Raw genomic sequence first — 16,961 nt, forward strand, 5'->3', positions numbered from 1 at the left:
AATAAACTTCTTAGAATTTAAACCTGCTAAATTGGGGATTTCTGTTACTTGAAGTCAAAACATCTTGGCTAAAATAGACAAATAGCCTGAAAAAGGAATGAAATCCTAACTCATGCTACAACATGTTCTACCCTCCCTGAATAGAGCAAGACAGGGGGCAGTGGGGATTAATTACTGCTCAAACAGAGAATGATTTAACACCACCATTGGCTATGTGACAGATAAATTAATTTGCTCAAATCACCAAGCTTGGGTTTTTCCACCCACATTTATTTGGTTGCTTACACATGACAATAGCAGCATTTGTTGGTGTTGGGATTCAAAGGCCTGGGCATTGCAGTTAACAAGAGAACACAAATAACTCAAGGTGGGACCGACAGCCAGTTCAGCAGCTTTCATCTCATCAATGACCCCAGGGCAGAGGAGTCAGAAGATAATTTCTTTCAGCCCATGGCTGCCATGAAGGCTTGACATGGTACTGAATCAGACTAAATGTACATCATGTACTTAAACTGCTGGTATTTCTTCCATCTCAAATCTGTGGAAGCCACTGAATGTGATGAAAATATGGTCTTCTGGCCAAAACAGCAGTCTGGAACCTGGCTGGTTTTATTTTTTAGGATTAAAGGGGACTTCCATCAAGCCTCTTTCTTTCATTTTGAACCTGTTTCCCAAATATAGGAAGGAGAATTCACAGCAGCTTGAGAGAGTGGCAAAAATCTGGACTTCCTGGTCAGATGCACCAAGATTTGAGTCTCAGCTTCAGCACCATCTAGTTATGTGACCTTCAGTAAGTTATTTAACTTCTTTGAGACTTACTTTTTCCATCTATAATATGGGAATAATTTTAAAATACCTGTTTATGTAATTATTTCATTAATTCAACAGACATCTATTGAGTGCCTCCTATGTCCCGGGCAGTGTCCTAGATCTGAGTCCACAAAAGTGAGTGAAATAGACAATATCTCCTGTCCTCATGGAGCTTATGCACTGTTGTGAGAGATAAATAACAGTCATAAAGCATTCCGGAGAAGGCAGTGGCAACCCACTCCAGTACTCTTGCCTGGAAAATCCCATGGACAGAGGAGCCTGGTGGGCTGCTGTCCGTGGGGTCGCTAAGAGTTGGATACGACTGAGCGACTTCACTTTCCCTTTTCACTTTCATGCATTGGAGAAGGAAATGGCAACCCACTCCAGTGTTCTTGCCTGGAGAATCCCAGGGACGGGGGAGCCTGGTGGGCTGCCGTCTATGGGGTCGCACAGAGTCGGACACGACTGCAGCGACTTAGCAGCAGCAGCAGCAGCATAAAGCATTCAGTACAGTGCCTGGTTTTTAACAGGCCCTCAGTAAACAGTTTGAGTTGACCAGAAATGTAATTTTTGAAATTCAGTACCATTTTGATATGCATTAATTCCTCCCCTGTTGATTCCTCTCCTATCTCAGGGCCTTTGCGCATGATATTCTCTGGTTGGGTTGTTCTTTCCTCAGCTATTCCAATGGCTCTGTCTCGCACTTGATTCATATCCATATTCAAATCTCAATCTTTAGAGAGGCCATTTCTAGTAACCTATTAAAATAGCCCTCCACCCCTAAACACCTTCTATCAAGAGGATCCTTTCAATGGGTCTGTCTTATTTTAGAGGATGAGATGGTTAGATAGCATCACTGATTCAATGGACATGAATTTGAGCAAACTCCAGGAGATAGTGAAGGACAGGGGAGCCTGGTGTGCTGCTGTCCATGGGGTCACAAAGAGCTGGACATGACTTAGCGACTGAACAACAACAAATCTTGCTTTAGACCCATTCTTGATGGATTTTTAAATCTTCTATTTAGTAATAAATTCCTCTTAGATTCAGGGCAAGATTTTGTACTAAAGTCTCGATGATATAATCATATTGAATAATGACATTTCAACATAATCATATTTTTAAAGATATATTTGAAAACACTGTGAATAAAAGATATAAGAATGACCAGTAAGCATATGGAAAGATGCCCAGCATCCCTAGTCATCAGGAAAATTTGCTAAACACTGATACTACTCAGTGTTGGCAAGAACAACTGGAGCGCTTGTATACTGCTGATGGGAATGCAAAATGGCACAGCAATTTTGGAAAATACTTTGGCAGTTTCTTGCATAGTAAAACTATACACTTACTCTCAACCCAACCCACTCCTAGGTTACTCAATAGAACTGAAAACACATATACATAGAAGGACTTATGTGTGTTCATAGCAGCATTATTCATAATTCGTAAATTCATAAAAAGTGTTAACAATCAAATATCTATCCACTGATGAATAGACAAATAAAATATTATAGAGCCATTCAATGGAATACTACCCAGGTACAGAAAGGAACAAACTTCATTGTTTGTTGATTTATGCTTCAACATGGATGAATCTCAAAAGCATTATTCTAAGTGAAATAAGCCAGATCAAAAGTGAAATAAGCCAGATCAAAAAGCTACACAAGTAGATGACCTTCCAAAATCAAATGAGTGGTTATCTGGGGCCTGGAGGAGCGGAGAAAGTTGACTACAAATTGGCACAAGGGAATCTGGGGGAGATTCTGGAAATATCTTGAGTGTAGTGGTGGTTACATGACTGTATACAATAGCTAGAACTCATCAAAATGTACAGTTAAGGTGGGTGAATTTTACTGCATGTAAAGTATGCCTTAATAAAGCTGTTATAAAATTTTTAAACATATATACACATAGAAAATAATTCCACAATTATCTCTTGTGGCTAGATTTGGGTGCTTTTTATTTTCGTCTCTTTGTTTATCTAAATCTTGTAAAATTTCCACAATGGAGTGTTTGTGTAAAGAGAGAAAAAGAGAAACAATAAAATGTCATAAACATAAATAATTGGGTTATTCAACAAGGAATCTATTGTGGATTCAACATTGTTTGCTTGCAGTGAAGCCCATTTGGGTCACCTCCTTCTCATTTGTCTTTCCTCAGTGGCACTTCAGAGGGGTGAGCTGAGGAAACATGCAGAAAGGCACAGTGCTTAATAGCAATGCTTTGTCTATCCAGCTCTCGGCTTGGCTCTCACCTGGCTTTCTGGATGAATACACAGTAGACTAATGATAGGGGGGCTCTCATCCGACTTTGCCAACTCTGCCCTCCATTCCAACCCAAATCATGCATCCCCTGCGCCCCAAGAGAAAGTCCTCGGCCTACGGCCGGCAGACTGTGGTGTGCAGGGCCCAGGCTGGGCATCCGCCTCCAGCTCCCGTTGGCCTGTTGAGTGCTGCGTGGTGAAGTCAAGAGGCCATTCATCAGCGAAGACCCATGATTAGAATGACCACTCGTGCTGCAAGTGGCAGGACAGGACACGGAGTCCCTCCAAGAGTTCCTCTGGGGTGGGGATGCTCAGTGTCCACAGGCCTTTGGCCCTTTCCCCCATCACACATCCAATTCATTTCCAAACTTGCTGCCTGTGAAAAGGCAGTCACCTTAGGAGACCCAGCCAACCTGTAGGCAAATAGCAGCACATGGGCAGAAGTCCACGTTACTTACCCTTGTGTACCCTGGGGCAACTGGACAGGGGCCCTGAGAGGCCCCAGGTGCTGGGTCATAGGATACCAGCCAGAATAATAAAGCTATACTTTGAAAAATATCTTCATAAAATAGTGTCTCATGGAGGGAACATACGATTTTCTAGCCACTCTGGTCAAGAAGTAAAACCCAGCTCAGAGCAGCTGGGGTGGGCTAGGAGAATAAGACAAATCATAGCTTTCCGTGAACCACTGCTTCATCACCCATACATGCCAAGTCAGAAGAGATCCTGGGTCCCAACCTGGGGCCTCTGTTCTCAGGGCTCACACAGACACTATTTTCAGGAACTTTGTCTAGCATCTGAAACCTCCACACATTATTCACAATAGTCAAAATGAGGAAGCAACCCAAATGTCCACCTGCGGATGAATGGATAATGACTGGTATATCCATACAATGGACTATTACTCAGCCTTTGAAAGGAAGAACATGACACCTTCTACAACACGGACGAACCTTGAAAACATTATACTCAGTGAAATAAGCCAATTGCAAAAGGACAAGTCCTGTGTGATTTCACCCCTACAAGGTACCTAGAGTGATCGAATTCATTGAGACAGAAAGTAGAATGGCAGTTACCAGAGGCAGGAAGAAACAGGGAGTCATTGTTTAATGGGTACAGAGTTGCAGTTTGAGATGTTAAAAAAAGTTCTGCAAATGGACAGTGACGGTTATACAGCAGTGTGAAGGCACTCAATGCCACTGAACTGTACACTGAAAAATAGTTACAGGATAAATGTTATGTTGTATATGTATTTTGCCACATACACAAGAAACCAAACCCTCCACAGATACCCACAAGGCCTCACCTCTCCTGAAAGCATCGAGTCATGCCTGAATCAAATCAAATCTGAATAAGCAGACACAGCCTTGATGGATTTTTTTTGAAAAGAAATAAAAATACCAGCAAACATATGAATTATGGCCTAGTGCAATTTTTTATTTTTTCTTTTGGCCAACCCTGTCTTTCAAAGCATGGCATCTTTGGGGAAAAGTGAAACAAAGGGGCCTTGATAGAAGGTTGGCTTGGGTGAGTGCCCTGGTCTCCCCCTAGGCTGTGATTCTGTGGTTGGGGAGGCCATGCTAAGGGAAAAACATGCACTGGAGGAAAGACCAGACAGTGTCTCCCAACAGATCTCCCCAGCCACAGGGACAAGCCTTTGGATTTAAGATGGCCCTTTCTCTGGTCTGTTTTTAGAGCCTGGCATCAGAGTTGTTTAAGGCAAGCAGCCGGGAATTCTCCAGCCTATACTCTAGTGACACAGAACACTGACAGAGAACCAGAAGTGGGTCCCAGACATGTACTAGCGAATGAGGGACAGGATGGCACACCCTTTCCTGAGACCCTCGCCCGTCATTCCTAGACACTTTGACTGGGGTGGGGTCATGATGGATCTTGGCAGCCTGCTCCATTCATGGGTTATAGATAGCATACACAGAACAGCGCAAGCCAGATGTTACAAGAGTAAACACAATAGACTCTCACTTCCCAGACCAAGAGCTTGGGGCGGGAGGGTGCGATTGCTGGTTCTGTGAGCATTCTGGCTCACCATCAGGCAAACAGCATTTGTGGGAATTTCCACCTCTCCTCCCCAATCCACCTTCCTTGAGAGGCAGGAAGGGGCATGGGAAGAAGCCATCAGAAGACAATTCTAACTCAAACCCTGCCCCCCACCCCCACCGTGGGCCTTCCCCTCTACGTCCTTTTGAGCCTCAGTTACTTCGAGAATGGCAGAATCTCCTTCAGCCCATTTGCATGGGTCAAACGTGTCTGGGGACATGCTTGTAGAAAATACTGTACAATGGCTTAGGAGTTTTCTTCTGCCCCTACATCTAGTTAGTACTTAGAGTGGAGTCAACAGGGTTAAGTCATCGTATGTCAATTAAGAAAACTAGTGGAGCCTCAGAGTCACATTCTCTGCCCTGGAAATGTTTCTTTTTTATTCACTAAAATTCTGGCAACAGTGTGTGTTCTATAGAGATAAGGAGGAAGTATCCAGTTAACTACAGATGACTGGGGCCATGCAAGGATCACAGGGTAATCCCAATTCCTCCCACCTCCTGGAGAGAAGCCTCTCTCCTCAAGGTGATGCAGGCATGCTGGGTGAGAGCCAGAGAAAACAAGGGGTGGATCCCATCCTTTTTTAGGGCACATGAGTTATCCATGCTATGGAGAGGTTTAGTGCTTGTCATCCCAGAGGCCTCAGGGGACACCGTAGCTTTGGTTGGCCAACTTCGCCCCCACAATCCCCTGGAGGGAGCAGGGAAAGGGCCTTGGGAATGCTGTGTACTTGTAGCTCTAGTGAGCAGATGTATTTTGGAAGGCTGAAAGTGGGTGCTCTGCCCTCCTTTCCTCCTGTCTGTGAATAAATAAACTGATGCTTCTTGTGACCCTGCAGCTGCCTGTCACATTGTGAGCTCTGACCTGGGTCTGGGTGATGGTGGTGGGTCCTATGAGAGAGGAGGGAGGGCAGACACCCCCTTCTCTGGGCTCAGACCCAGACTCTCTGCAATTGACACAGGCTCCCCAGGGATTGTTCTGCAATTGCTCAGGCATCAGTTCAGCTCAGTTCAGTCGCTCAGTCGAGTCCAACTCTTTGCGACCCAATGGACTGCAGCACAAGACCTCCCTGTCCATCACCAACTCCCGGAGCTTGCTCACTCACGTCCATCAAGTTGGTGATGCCATCCAACCAACTCATCCTCTGTTGTCCCCTTCTCCTCCTGTCCTCAATCTTTCCCAGCATCAGGGTCTTTTCCAATGAGTCAGTTCTTTGCATCAGGTGGCCAAAATATGGTAGTTTCAGCTTCAGCATCAGTCCTTTCAATTAATATTCAGGACTGATTTCCTTTAGGATTGACTGGTTTGATCTCCTTGCAGTCCAAGGGACTCTCAAGAGTCTTCTCCAACACCACAGTTCAAAAGCATCAATACTTCGGTGCTCAGCTTTCTTTATAGAGCTCATGCTCAGGCGTGACGTCCTGTTAATGGTACTTTGGGGAGAAGAGAATGGCCCTGGACACTTCTTGAAAAAAACAAGACAGACCTACACAGAACACACTGTGTTCTCTTGGGAAGGGATCAGGGGAGTGGCTTCAATCATACATAGGAGACTCCAGGACATGGACACCAAGCATCAGATGGACAGGCCAGCTTTGCTTTTCATTTCTTCCCAAATGATTAATTAGGGTTCACATTTTTCACTGTGCTCCGCCCAAGGGGCCCTTCTGGAGGCAGCTGGAGATGGTCAAAACCAGACAGGCAGGCACTGGAGTCATGCAGGCTCTAGTTGAGAGACAGACTAGTCTCATCTCCTCTTCCAGCCTCAGTTTTGCACCCGTAGAGGGGGTATGTTATTGTTTAGTCGCTAAGTTGTGTCCAACTCTTTTGCGACCCCATGGACTGTGGCCTGCCAGGCCCCTCTGTCCGTGGGATTTCTCAGGCAAGAATACTGGAGTGGGTTGCCATTTCCTTCTCCAGGGATATTCCCAACCCAGGGATTCAACTGGCATTTCCTACTTGGCAAGCAGATTCTTTACCAGTGAGCCACCAGGGAAGCCCCAGAAGGGGGATAAGAAACCCTATCCCCAAAGTGTGAGAATTCAGTGAGATGATGCCTAATGATGCCTGTGGCTTCTGCTGCAGAGGGTTTCAGGGAAACAGCGCCTCTCTCTTTCCCCTCCTCTGCCTCTATCTGAGGGGGAAGGTGACAGAGAAGATTCCACGAACAATTGCTCACTGTCTTGTGTTTGAGAGGGAGACATATGGCAGCCTCTCCTAACACCACACCAGACACTGTCATGCCTGGGTGTCACATGTGTGGTCGTGGCCCTCGGGTTCAGAGGCCTGCGCTCTGCATCCCCCTCAAATGTCCCAGGCTGGGATGGTGAGGGGCAGATGGGAGCAGCCGGGACCCTCGGCGGCCAAGCTATGGTGGGCCACGCGGCCATTGCGCAGCGGGAGACGACCGGGCCTGGGGGCCCCGCTGCTCGGGCCCGACTCGGAGGGCAGGCCTGAGTCGCTGGGCTGCACCTCCACGAACACCCGCGTGCGCAGAAGCCGGCTGGCCCGCTGGGAGTAGGCCTCCCGGTGGCTCCCCCACGGCGGCGCGCAGAGCTGGGCGCGGAAGGCGGCCTGGAAGCCTCGGCGGAAGTTCTCGTTGAAGTAGCCGTAGATGATGGGGTTGGCGCTGCTGTTGAAGAAGGCCAGCCAGTGGGCGAAGGGGAAGGCGTAGGCGGTAACCAGGTGTAGCTGCGGCTCGCTTAGCTGCCCGTAGTCGATGAGGAGCAGCAGCGCCCAGAGCGGCAGCCAGGACAGCGTGAAGAACAGCGCCACCATAACCAGCATGTGCACCACTCGCGCCCTGCGCCGCGCGCCTCGCCCGCCCTCCCCCGCCGCCTCCTCGCCGCCGGCGCACGCGGGCCCCGGGGCCTGGCACAGCTTGCGGGCGATGCGCGCGTACATGACCACGATCAGCGCCAGCGGCGCCAGGTAGATATGCGAGAAGAGCACGGCCGTGTAGACCTTGCGCATGCCCTTCTCGGGCCAGGCCTCCCAGCACGAGTAGAGCGGGTAGGAGCGGTTGCGGGCGTCCACCATGAAGTGATGCTCCTCGCGCGTGACGGTCAGCGTGATGGCCGAGGGGCACATGATGAGCAGGGCCAGCGCCCAGATAACCGCGATGGTGACCAGCGCCTTCCGCAGGGTCAGCTTCTCGCGGAAGGGGTGCACGATGCAGCGGAACCTGCGGCGACGGAGGAAAGAAAAGCAGGGGGTCTGGGAGGGTCCCAAGGGTCCCAGGGATGAGCGCCAACCCCTGGAGGGCAGAGGGCTGGGGGCTGGCGGGGTTGGGGCAATTCACCTCCACCATTGCACCTTAGGTGGTGTCAAAGAAGGCTCGGGTGTTAATTATGTTCGTTGACAAGCAAATTGGTTTCTCACCTGTAGGACAATCATCTCCAAGGTTGGGTGGCCATGGAACAAGACAAAAGGGCGGGTTTCACAAGAACTGAATCCTGTTAGTGCATTTTGGAGGATAAACTGAATAGCTGGCAGCTAGCAGTGACTTAGCTGGCAGATTCTGTCCCTGAGTAGGCCGATTGGGTAGGTGTATCAAAGAAAACAAATTTTAGCTGTTTATGGCTTCTCCAGAAAACCTTGGGAGTTCAGGTGTGGAGTCTATGTGACAGGTTCTCCCTATATCATCTTAGCCAGTATGCTTCCAACAGTGCCTCCATAGTATCAAGACAGTTCTGCACCATTTCCTCCTTAGGATGTCTCAGCTGTGATTATTATTACACCCTTACTTTACATATGCGATTCAGAGGTGTTAAGTAACTGGCTCAGGGTCACACAGCTAGCTAGTACCAAGGACCAAGCTTGAATACAGATTTGTCTGGCTCCACTATGCCATATAAACCGGCAGCTGTAAACCCTCACTGTGCATTAGAATCTCCCGAAGCGTTTTTAAAAATACCTAGGCCCAGTTCTCCTGGTCAAAGATGCCCATCTAGTTTAGGAAAGTCATGGGGCAATTTAAGGGCTAAACCTGCGCTAGAACACAGGCCTAGAGCTGTCTCCCAGCCATCTGCTCTTTCCCCTTCACCAAACTGTCCTGCTCTCCTCCCTCCTATCCTTTTCCTCACCTGACAGCACTTTCCACTTTTCCCACAGCTTGTCTCAAGCCTTACTTTCTCAACCTACCTAACTTTGACCTCCTGGTTTCATAACATCAAATAAGGAACTGCCAGAAAACAAATAATTCTTAAAGCACACAGTACTGGCTCTAAGTGCAATAGCACTTAATAAATGGAGAAGGATCCTAGGACAGACCAGGAAGAGTTCCCGGAGGAGATAGGAACTTGAAGAATACCCAAACACCACTGGGAGACATTGTCAACGTTAACAATGACAACAAAATGAAGACCAATGAAGGAGGACGTCCCCCAGTTACCCAGCTAATTAGCAGCCTTGCAGATGGGGACCCAGTTCTATCTCCCCAGCTGCCTTCTTCACGGGGTCACAAAAGACTGGATTTGATGAGGGCAGAAGTGGAAGGACGATGAGGACACTAGATTCTAGGAAGAGTGGAGCTAGTAGTGCCTGAGTTTAGAAGACGACAAGGAGGAGGGTGTGGGTGTAAAGATGAAATAGAATGCTATTAACTGCTGACATATGGTCTCCGTACCAGGTAGTATGTATCAGCTTTACAAACAGAAGTTCACTGAAGCCTCCCAGCCAGCCAGTAGGGTGTGGAGGACTATTTGACAGGTGATAAGACAGAGGCTCAGCGTAGTTAAATGACCTACCCAAGGTCATCCAGCTAGGTAGCCCTCCAACTTACCTGCCTGCCTCCCTTGCTCTGGGATAAGCACCCTTATTGAAAGGGCTCTCGGAGAGGGAGGAGGACCCTCTTGCAACTGGGTCAGTTGTATTGCAAGCTGCTTGGTCCCTGGCTCCATTCTATTTAGCAGAACCACGCTTATCAGAGACTCTGATGGAATCTGAGGCTGAAAGACCAGAAGCAGCAGAAGATGGTGGAGTTGGGGAGTCAGGGACCAGCAAGGAGGTCTGCCCCCCAGGAGACAAGGACTGTCCCCAAGCTCCTCTTAGGGCCCAAGAATACCTTTTAAACCTCCTCAGAAGCTGCCTCAAGGTCTTCCAGAAAGAGGTGGCAGTATCCTCTGCAGTCCCCCAGTTCTAGAGGGCAGGCAGCCCCACCACCCTTCCCTCTGTGGCTCAGGACCACAGATCGCAGAGCAGTCCTGGCCTTCTAGCAGGCCCAGCAGTGGAAACAGCAGCTAGTCCTCACGCTGTGCCCCAGTCAGCCCAGGGTAACCCAGCCAGGAACCCTCTCACCTTTCCACAGCAATGGCCACCAGCGTGAAAACGGAAGCAGACACTGACATGCCCTGCACCAAGCCGCTCATCTTGCACGTGGCGTTGTCAAAGGGCCAGCCTGCAAAGACAGAGGCCACTACAAAGTGAGAGACGCGTCATCCACAAAGAGCCAGAGACCTCCAGCCACCTGGGCCAGTCCCCTCTGTGGCTTGTATCTTCCCTCCAGTCAAGCTAGGTTGTCATTCCACCTCTGCTTACACACTTCCAGGAGTGAGGAGCTGACCGGCCGGTACCTCTGTGGACAGTCCTACTAGAGACAGCCTTTATACTGACCAGCAATTTTTCTCCATGAGCTTTAGATTCATCCAGCCCTGCCTGGATTTCTGCTCCCATAGACCAGCTCCAAGTTTGAGGCCAGTAGTTCTCAAACCTGGCTGCTCACTAGAATCAACTGAGAGCTTGGAAAAGGATCAGTGCCCAGGACCATGCCAGACTAATCACAAACAGAATCTCTAAGGGTGGGACTCAGACCACCATATTTTCCAAATTGACCCAGGAGATTTAAGTGGCAGCCGAAGTGGAGACCCACTAGGACAGATCCATCCTGACTCACAAGTGGGGGAGGTATAAGCAGCTCCAGCCCATCCTACCTGAGGTCCTCACTCTGACCCCTGAGCTTCTGCTTTCTCATGAGACCTGGGTCCCACCTGCTTTCAGGACTGGTAGCCAGGTTCACCTCTTGGCTGCCTGCGGCCCTGTGTTGGTAACTACCTGGTGTTTCCAGCCCTCTAGGCCTGGGATGGGGAGGGGCAGCTTGTTCTTGTCTGTTGTACCTGTGGACAGGAGTCATCTCCCAAGACTGGGGTCTTCTTTCACCAACAGCCTCTGCTGTGTTGATTTTCTGTCTGCACCCTTACAAGGTACCAAGCGCTGGCCCGCTCAGTCCTCACCCCAGCCCCATTACTGTCTCCTTTTTACAGATGTGAAAATGAAGGGGGAGATTAATTTACAATCTCTTTGTCTCTAAATCACTATGGATCAGTGCTGAGAGTTTGATCTGGGTGCCAGGGAGTTTAAATGTCATGGAAAGTCAATATCGCTGTAGAGAGCAGATGGAAAAACATGAAAAAATGTTCAAACCTCATTCAAAATTAGAAAAACGCAAATGATACTTGCTGTGGAGAAATAGGAGCTCTCAGACATCACTGGTGGGAATGCAAAGCATTACAGTCCTTCTGGAGGGGAACTAAGCAATGCCTAACTTATGCACTTGTCTTTTGATCTAACAGTCTCACTCTACTCTGAATCTACACCTCTGATGACACAAAATACATATGCACAGGGTTATTCATTGTAGTACTGTTGTAACTGCAAAATATCAGAGAAACTCTAAATGCCCACATTAAGAAGTTGTTGAATAAACAATGGTTTATACAGATAAAAAAGGACTGGCAGACACTACTGTAACCAGCTAGTGACCTCATCGCACTATTGTTAACTGGTGAGTGAGCATGCATGTGTGCACATCTGTGTATGCACATGTGCAGGTGTGTGTGCACGCATATGTTTGTGTGTGTTTTGGGAAGAAGGATGCATGGCCTCTGTTCAGCATCCCTGAAAGAATCTGCGATTCAGCTGTGATTAAAGATCCCACCAGGCTTAGCCAGAGGACAGCCACGGGGAAAGTGACAGCCCTGGCTTCACTTTCTGGGTTTGTGAGTCCCCCAACCTCACATCAGCTGTGGTGTGTGGTAGTGTGTGCTCAGTCATGTCCGACTGTTTGTGATCCCATGGACTGTAGCCTGCCAGGCTCCACTGTCCATGGGATTCTCAGGCAATAATACTGGACTGGGTTGTCATTTCCTCCTCCAGGGGAGCTTCCCAACCCCAGGGATAGAATCTGCATCTCCTGTATCTCCTACATTCCAGGCAGATGCTTTATTGCTGAGCCACCTGGGAAGCCCAAATGGCTGGCATAAGGGGGAGCATCCTTGTGTGGGCTCGAACCGCTAGCCTTTCAGTTAACAGTCCAACGTGCTAACCGACTATTCCACAGAGACACCAAAGTCACTCCAAACGGGGCTGCCCAGGCTCTGAATCCTAAGTTTCTGGGAGCTCTGAGTGCAGAAGCTGCAGGCACAGACCTCTAGGGGTCTCCCCAGCTCTGGAAACTAGTCCTTCCCACCTAGAATCCATGGCACTGTACTCTGAAACAAGAAAAGTGAATCCTGGGAGAAGGTAGATGATAGTGGGATCCTTCTGACATTTTTAGATGCTGGGCGGGAATTTAGAAGTCAAGGGGCCTAGTTCTGCTTGAATCCCTCTACCAGATCCCTGCTAAACAGCCAGCCAGTCCCTACTTAGACACTCCCAGTGACAGGGAGCACAAGACCTGTAGGCAGGAACCCTTTTTCTGGTGGAGAACATCTCAAATTAGTTTTTAGGTCCCTATTCAGAGGAAACCTGCCGTCTTAGCACTTCTTCCTGCTGGTTCTAGTTCTGCCCAGAACTAGATGGGAGCTCCCCTGGAGAGTAGGACTGAACGGTGCAGTGGTTAGAAATACAGATGTGAGAATGTGGGACTTGACACTTAGTTGTGTAAACTACAGAACCACCACTTAATCACTCAGAGCCTCAGTTTCCTCATCCATCAACTGGGGATAACAATAATGCATTCTTCATTGGATTGTTGTGAGGATTAGTTAAAATAATGCAGGAAGAATAAGTCACACAAAGCCTGGAACAAAGCAAATGGTTAATTCATTGTATCTGTTATTTCTAGTCTAATCCCTCAGCCATAAGACTGGGGAGTTTGAGACAATGGCACCTTGGTCAGGGGGCCACGATTTCAGGGGGAAGCTGCCTCTATTGCCCCTACTCACCAGTGATGAGGTTGTCCACAAGGGTGGTGGGCATGCAGAAGATGCCCACCAGCAGGTCGCTGATGGCCAGGTTGAGGATAAACATGTTGGTGACAGTGCGCATGTGCCGGTTCTTGAGCACGATGAAGCAGACCAGCGTATTGCCCACCATGCAGAGGAGGAAGATGAGTACATAGGCCACAATGAACATGGCAGCCACCGGGGAGGAGTGCTGGTAGTAGGAGGAGAAGGTGAGGTTTGCAGCCGGGGTGGCCTGAGCATCACTTCCATTCTCGCTTGGGGGCCAGCTGCTGTTGGAAGGCTGGGCAGGCTCCCCTAGGCGCAAAGGAGCACACAGGTCAGGATCTTAGGTGAAGAAGAGATGACTGACTTCTCACCACTGGGAGATCCTTCTGTGCTCCAGACCCGGACCATGCCCAGCACCTGGGCATGAGCTCAACTCCAATTGCAACTGGATTCACTGATCCAAGACTTGCAACTCACAGCCATTCAGACCCTGATCTCACACCCACTCAGACCATGATCTCACACCTCCCAACCCGCTTGTCCACCTGTCATTTCATTTCCCAAAGTTGGTCACTCTCCAATTGCACACAGTCCCACTGTGCCACATCCAGGCCCCATACTTCTCAGCCCTGCTCTCTGCCCCAGAGGCTGACCTCTCAGGAACCTATGTCAGCCAGGTTCCCTTGCTCTCTGGGTCTTTTTTTTTTAGTTGGAGTACAGTTCATTCATAGTGTTGTTTCTGCTGTACAGCAAAAGTGAGTCAGTTATACATGTATGTATGTATGTATATATATATATACATACATATAGGCTTCCCTGGTGGCTCAGAGGTTAAAGCGTCTGCCTGCAATGTGGGAGACCTGGGTTCGATCCCTGGGTCAGGAAGATCCCCTGGAGAAGGAAATGGCAACCCACTCCAGTATTCTTGCCTGGAGAATCCCATGGAGGGAGGAGCCTGGTAGGCTACAGCTACAGTCAACGGGCTTGCAAAGAGTCAGACACAACTGAGCTACTTCACTTTCATATATATATATCTCCACTCTTTTTTAGATTCTATTCCCTGCCTTCTGGTTTTTTAACTGGGTTTCAGCCAATGGGAGGCACTGAAGGAGATTGAAGGAGTGGAGGAGAGAGAGGTCAGGGTATTCATCTCCTGATTCCCTCCCTGCCTGGACCAGGTCTGCCCATGGGGCTGTCTTTATGGGTGCAGCTCCGGCTGGGTAACTCCTCCTCCACGGCTCCAGTTCCTGCAGGGCTGCAATGACAAGGTTCCCCCTCTGCAGCAACAGCTTCCTGTGGTTGGCTGTCCCTGTGTGCATCACCATCCCATGCTGATTCTCTTGCCCTCCTCTCCCCGCTGTCAAGTCTCTCTACCAAACTCTCTTCAGTTAAACCCTTTCTGAGTGCACCACCTGTTTTCTTCTGGGATCCTATTGCTGCTGCTAAGTCGCTTCAGTCATGTCCGACTCTGTGCAACCCAGTGGACAGCAGCCCACCAGGCTCCCCCGTCCCTGGGATTCTCCAGGCAAGAACACTGGAGTGGGTTGTCATTTCCTTCTCCGATGCATGAAAGTGAAAAGTGAAAGTGAAGTCGCTCAGTCATGTCTGACTCCTAGCGACCCCATGGACTGCAGCCTACCAGGCTCCTCTGTCCATGGGATTCTCCAGGCAAGAGTACTGGAGTGGGGTGCCATTGCCTTCTCCAATTACACCCTCAATATCTTTGGCATCCCTCCTCATCATCGCCACAGACTTTAGTTGTGGAAGACCAGAAGGCAGCAGAGAGAGGAAGACTAAAAGGGGCCTCTGAACCAGGGCTGAGGATCAAAGGCACACATTCAATTCTTCAGACCATCCAAAGCCAAGGCCACCACCCATCCTTCACCTTCTCCCATCGTGGTATCAGCTGCTTCATTTGCACAGCTTTTAGCCAAGAGTTTCCATATCTACTGGGCTTCCCTGGTGGCTCAGATGGTAAAGAATCTGCCTGCAGTGTAGGAGACTCAGGTTCAATCCCTGTGTTGGGAAGCTCCCCTGAAGAAGGGCAAGGCAACCCACTCCCAATATTCTTGCCGGGAGAATCCCATAGACAGAGGAGCCTGGCAGGATATAGGGGTCGCCAAGAGTTGGACATGACTGAGCAACTAACATTTTCACTTTTCCATATCTGTTATTTGATCCAATCCTTCCTGCTACCTCATGAGGTAAATAGGTTAGGTATTAACCCCATTTGAAATGGCAGGACTGTGACCAGAGGGGTTCCCAGACTCGCTCAAGAGAACACTAATCTCTGCAGCTGAGTTGCCATGGTTCTGTGTCTCTAATGTGCCTCAGGCTTCAGTGTGTGTTTCTCCAGGCACCTTTGGAAGGAGTGGCTGAGTGTCCAACCACAAATCTTCTGGGAAGTCATTAGTTGTGGTGACTCATGATATTGTCTTGTAAACTCTCCTCCTGCTTTCCTCTGGGACTGAATGGGGCCTGTTCAGGAGATGAGGAGTCACTGGGGAGTTTCTGTTGCATATAGAGCTCAGCCACTGGCCTGGAGGCCCACAGGAGCCTTGGGACCAGAGACTAGAAAGACCCTGGGGGAAGCACAGGATAATAAGCTGGCACAGTGGGGCCACAGGGACGAGCAGGTGCAGGAGGGCACTCGGGTCAGAGGAGAAGGGTGTGCCAGTGGAGGAGGAGGAGACGCTGGAAGTGTTGGGTGCACAGTGAGAGAAGGAAATGATACTACTCTGCTTAGGCCCTCCAGGGGCATCCGATTGTACCCAAACATCTTTATTTTAATATGACAAACATGTACAAGAGAGAATGTAAGGGTGAATGTATATAAGAGTATATAGTTTAATGAACCATGACGAGAGAAGGGTATGAAGAACCTCCAAGCGTACATTATTCACCTTCAACAATTACCATCTCAAGGCCAATCTTGCTTCATCCATACCCACACCTCTCCTTGGATGATTTTGAAGCACAATCACTTCTCTTTCGTTCATAAATATTTCAGATTGTGTTTCTAAAATGTAGGACTCAAAAAATCCATAACCCAGTGTCAAAATTAACCATTGTGTCACAATATTATCAATTATCCAGCATTCAAAATTCCCTCATTGTTAGATATTTTAACTAATTTATTTTTTACTGAAGGATTTACAGAATTTTTTAAATAACTGGTTTGTCTGAGTGAGGATCCAAATGAGATTTCCATTTCTATTATGTATTATTATGTGGCAAACCACCCCAAAATCTAGTGACATGGTACTGTGGTTTAGTCATCTGAGTGGCCCTTCTGCAGGTCTCTCTTGGGATCATATAAATGTCTGTAGAATTTCTCACAGACTGGATTTTGCTGATTGCCCCCTCTTGATGTCATTTTACACATTCTCCTCTCTGTCTGCTGTATTTCCTGTAAATAACAATTAGATCTAGAGGCTTGATCTGATTATGTCTGGTGGACTCTCTCTTTCTCTCTCTCTCTCTCTTTTTTTTTTTTGGCTGCAGCTTGCAGAATCCTGGGCTGCAGTGGTGAAAACCTGGAATCTTAACCACTAGGTCACCAGGGAACTCCCTGGTGGTCTCTTTCTTAATGCTAAGGTTGAACAGTGGGCTTAAGTGATGTCAGCTTGATCCCTCCTCTATCAAGTTTCCCATTAGCT

The 16,961-nt window shown here is 48.5% G+C and overlaps 1 protein-coding gene across 1 annotated transcript; it reads right to left on the minus strand.

Annotated features, from left to right (window-relative positions):
* Positions 1-7,438: 7,438 nt before the first annotated feature.
* Positions 7,439-13,710, minus strand: NPFFR1 (neuropeptide FF receptor 1). The gene is made up of 4 exons (XM_019953660.2): positions 13,674-13,710; positions 13,297-13,611; positions 10,433-10,532; positions 7,439-8,318 (listed from the first exon to the last, which is right to left on the minus strand). The coding sequence occupies exons 1-4, from the start codon at positions 13,708-13,710 to the stop codon at positions 7,439-7,441; spliced, it is 1,332 nt and encodes a 443-aa protein (XP_019809219.2).
* Positions 13,711-16,961: the final 3,251 nt, after the last annotated feature.

Source organism: Bos indicus, chromosome 28 (assembly GCF_029378745.1).
Source record: "Bos indicus isolate NIAB-ARS_2022 breed Sahiwal x Tharparkar chromosome 28, NIAB-ARS_B.indTharparkar_mat_pri_1.0, whole genome shotgun sequence".
Lineage (NCBI taxonomy): Eukaryota > Metazoa > Chordata > Mammalia > Artiodactyla > Bovidae > Bos > Bos indicus.

What these genes read in the sequence shown, in the direction of transcription:
- NPFFR1 (XM_019953660.2), bottom strand. Translation starts at nt 13,710, where the DNA reads ATGGTCCGGGTCTGGAGCACAGAAGGATCTCCCAGTG. An exon ending in CACAGAAGGATCTCCCAGTG is followed by an intron (nt 13,612 to 13,673) that starts GTGAGAAGTCAG and finishes CTTTGCGCCTAG; the next exon opens with GGGAGCCTGCCCAGCCTTCC. An exon ending in GTGGCCATTGCTGTGGAAAG is followed by an intron (nt 8,319 to 10,432) that starts GTGAGAGGGTTC and finishes CCGTCGCCGCAG; the next exon opens with GTTCCGCTGCATCGTGCACC.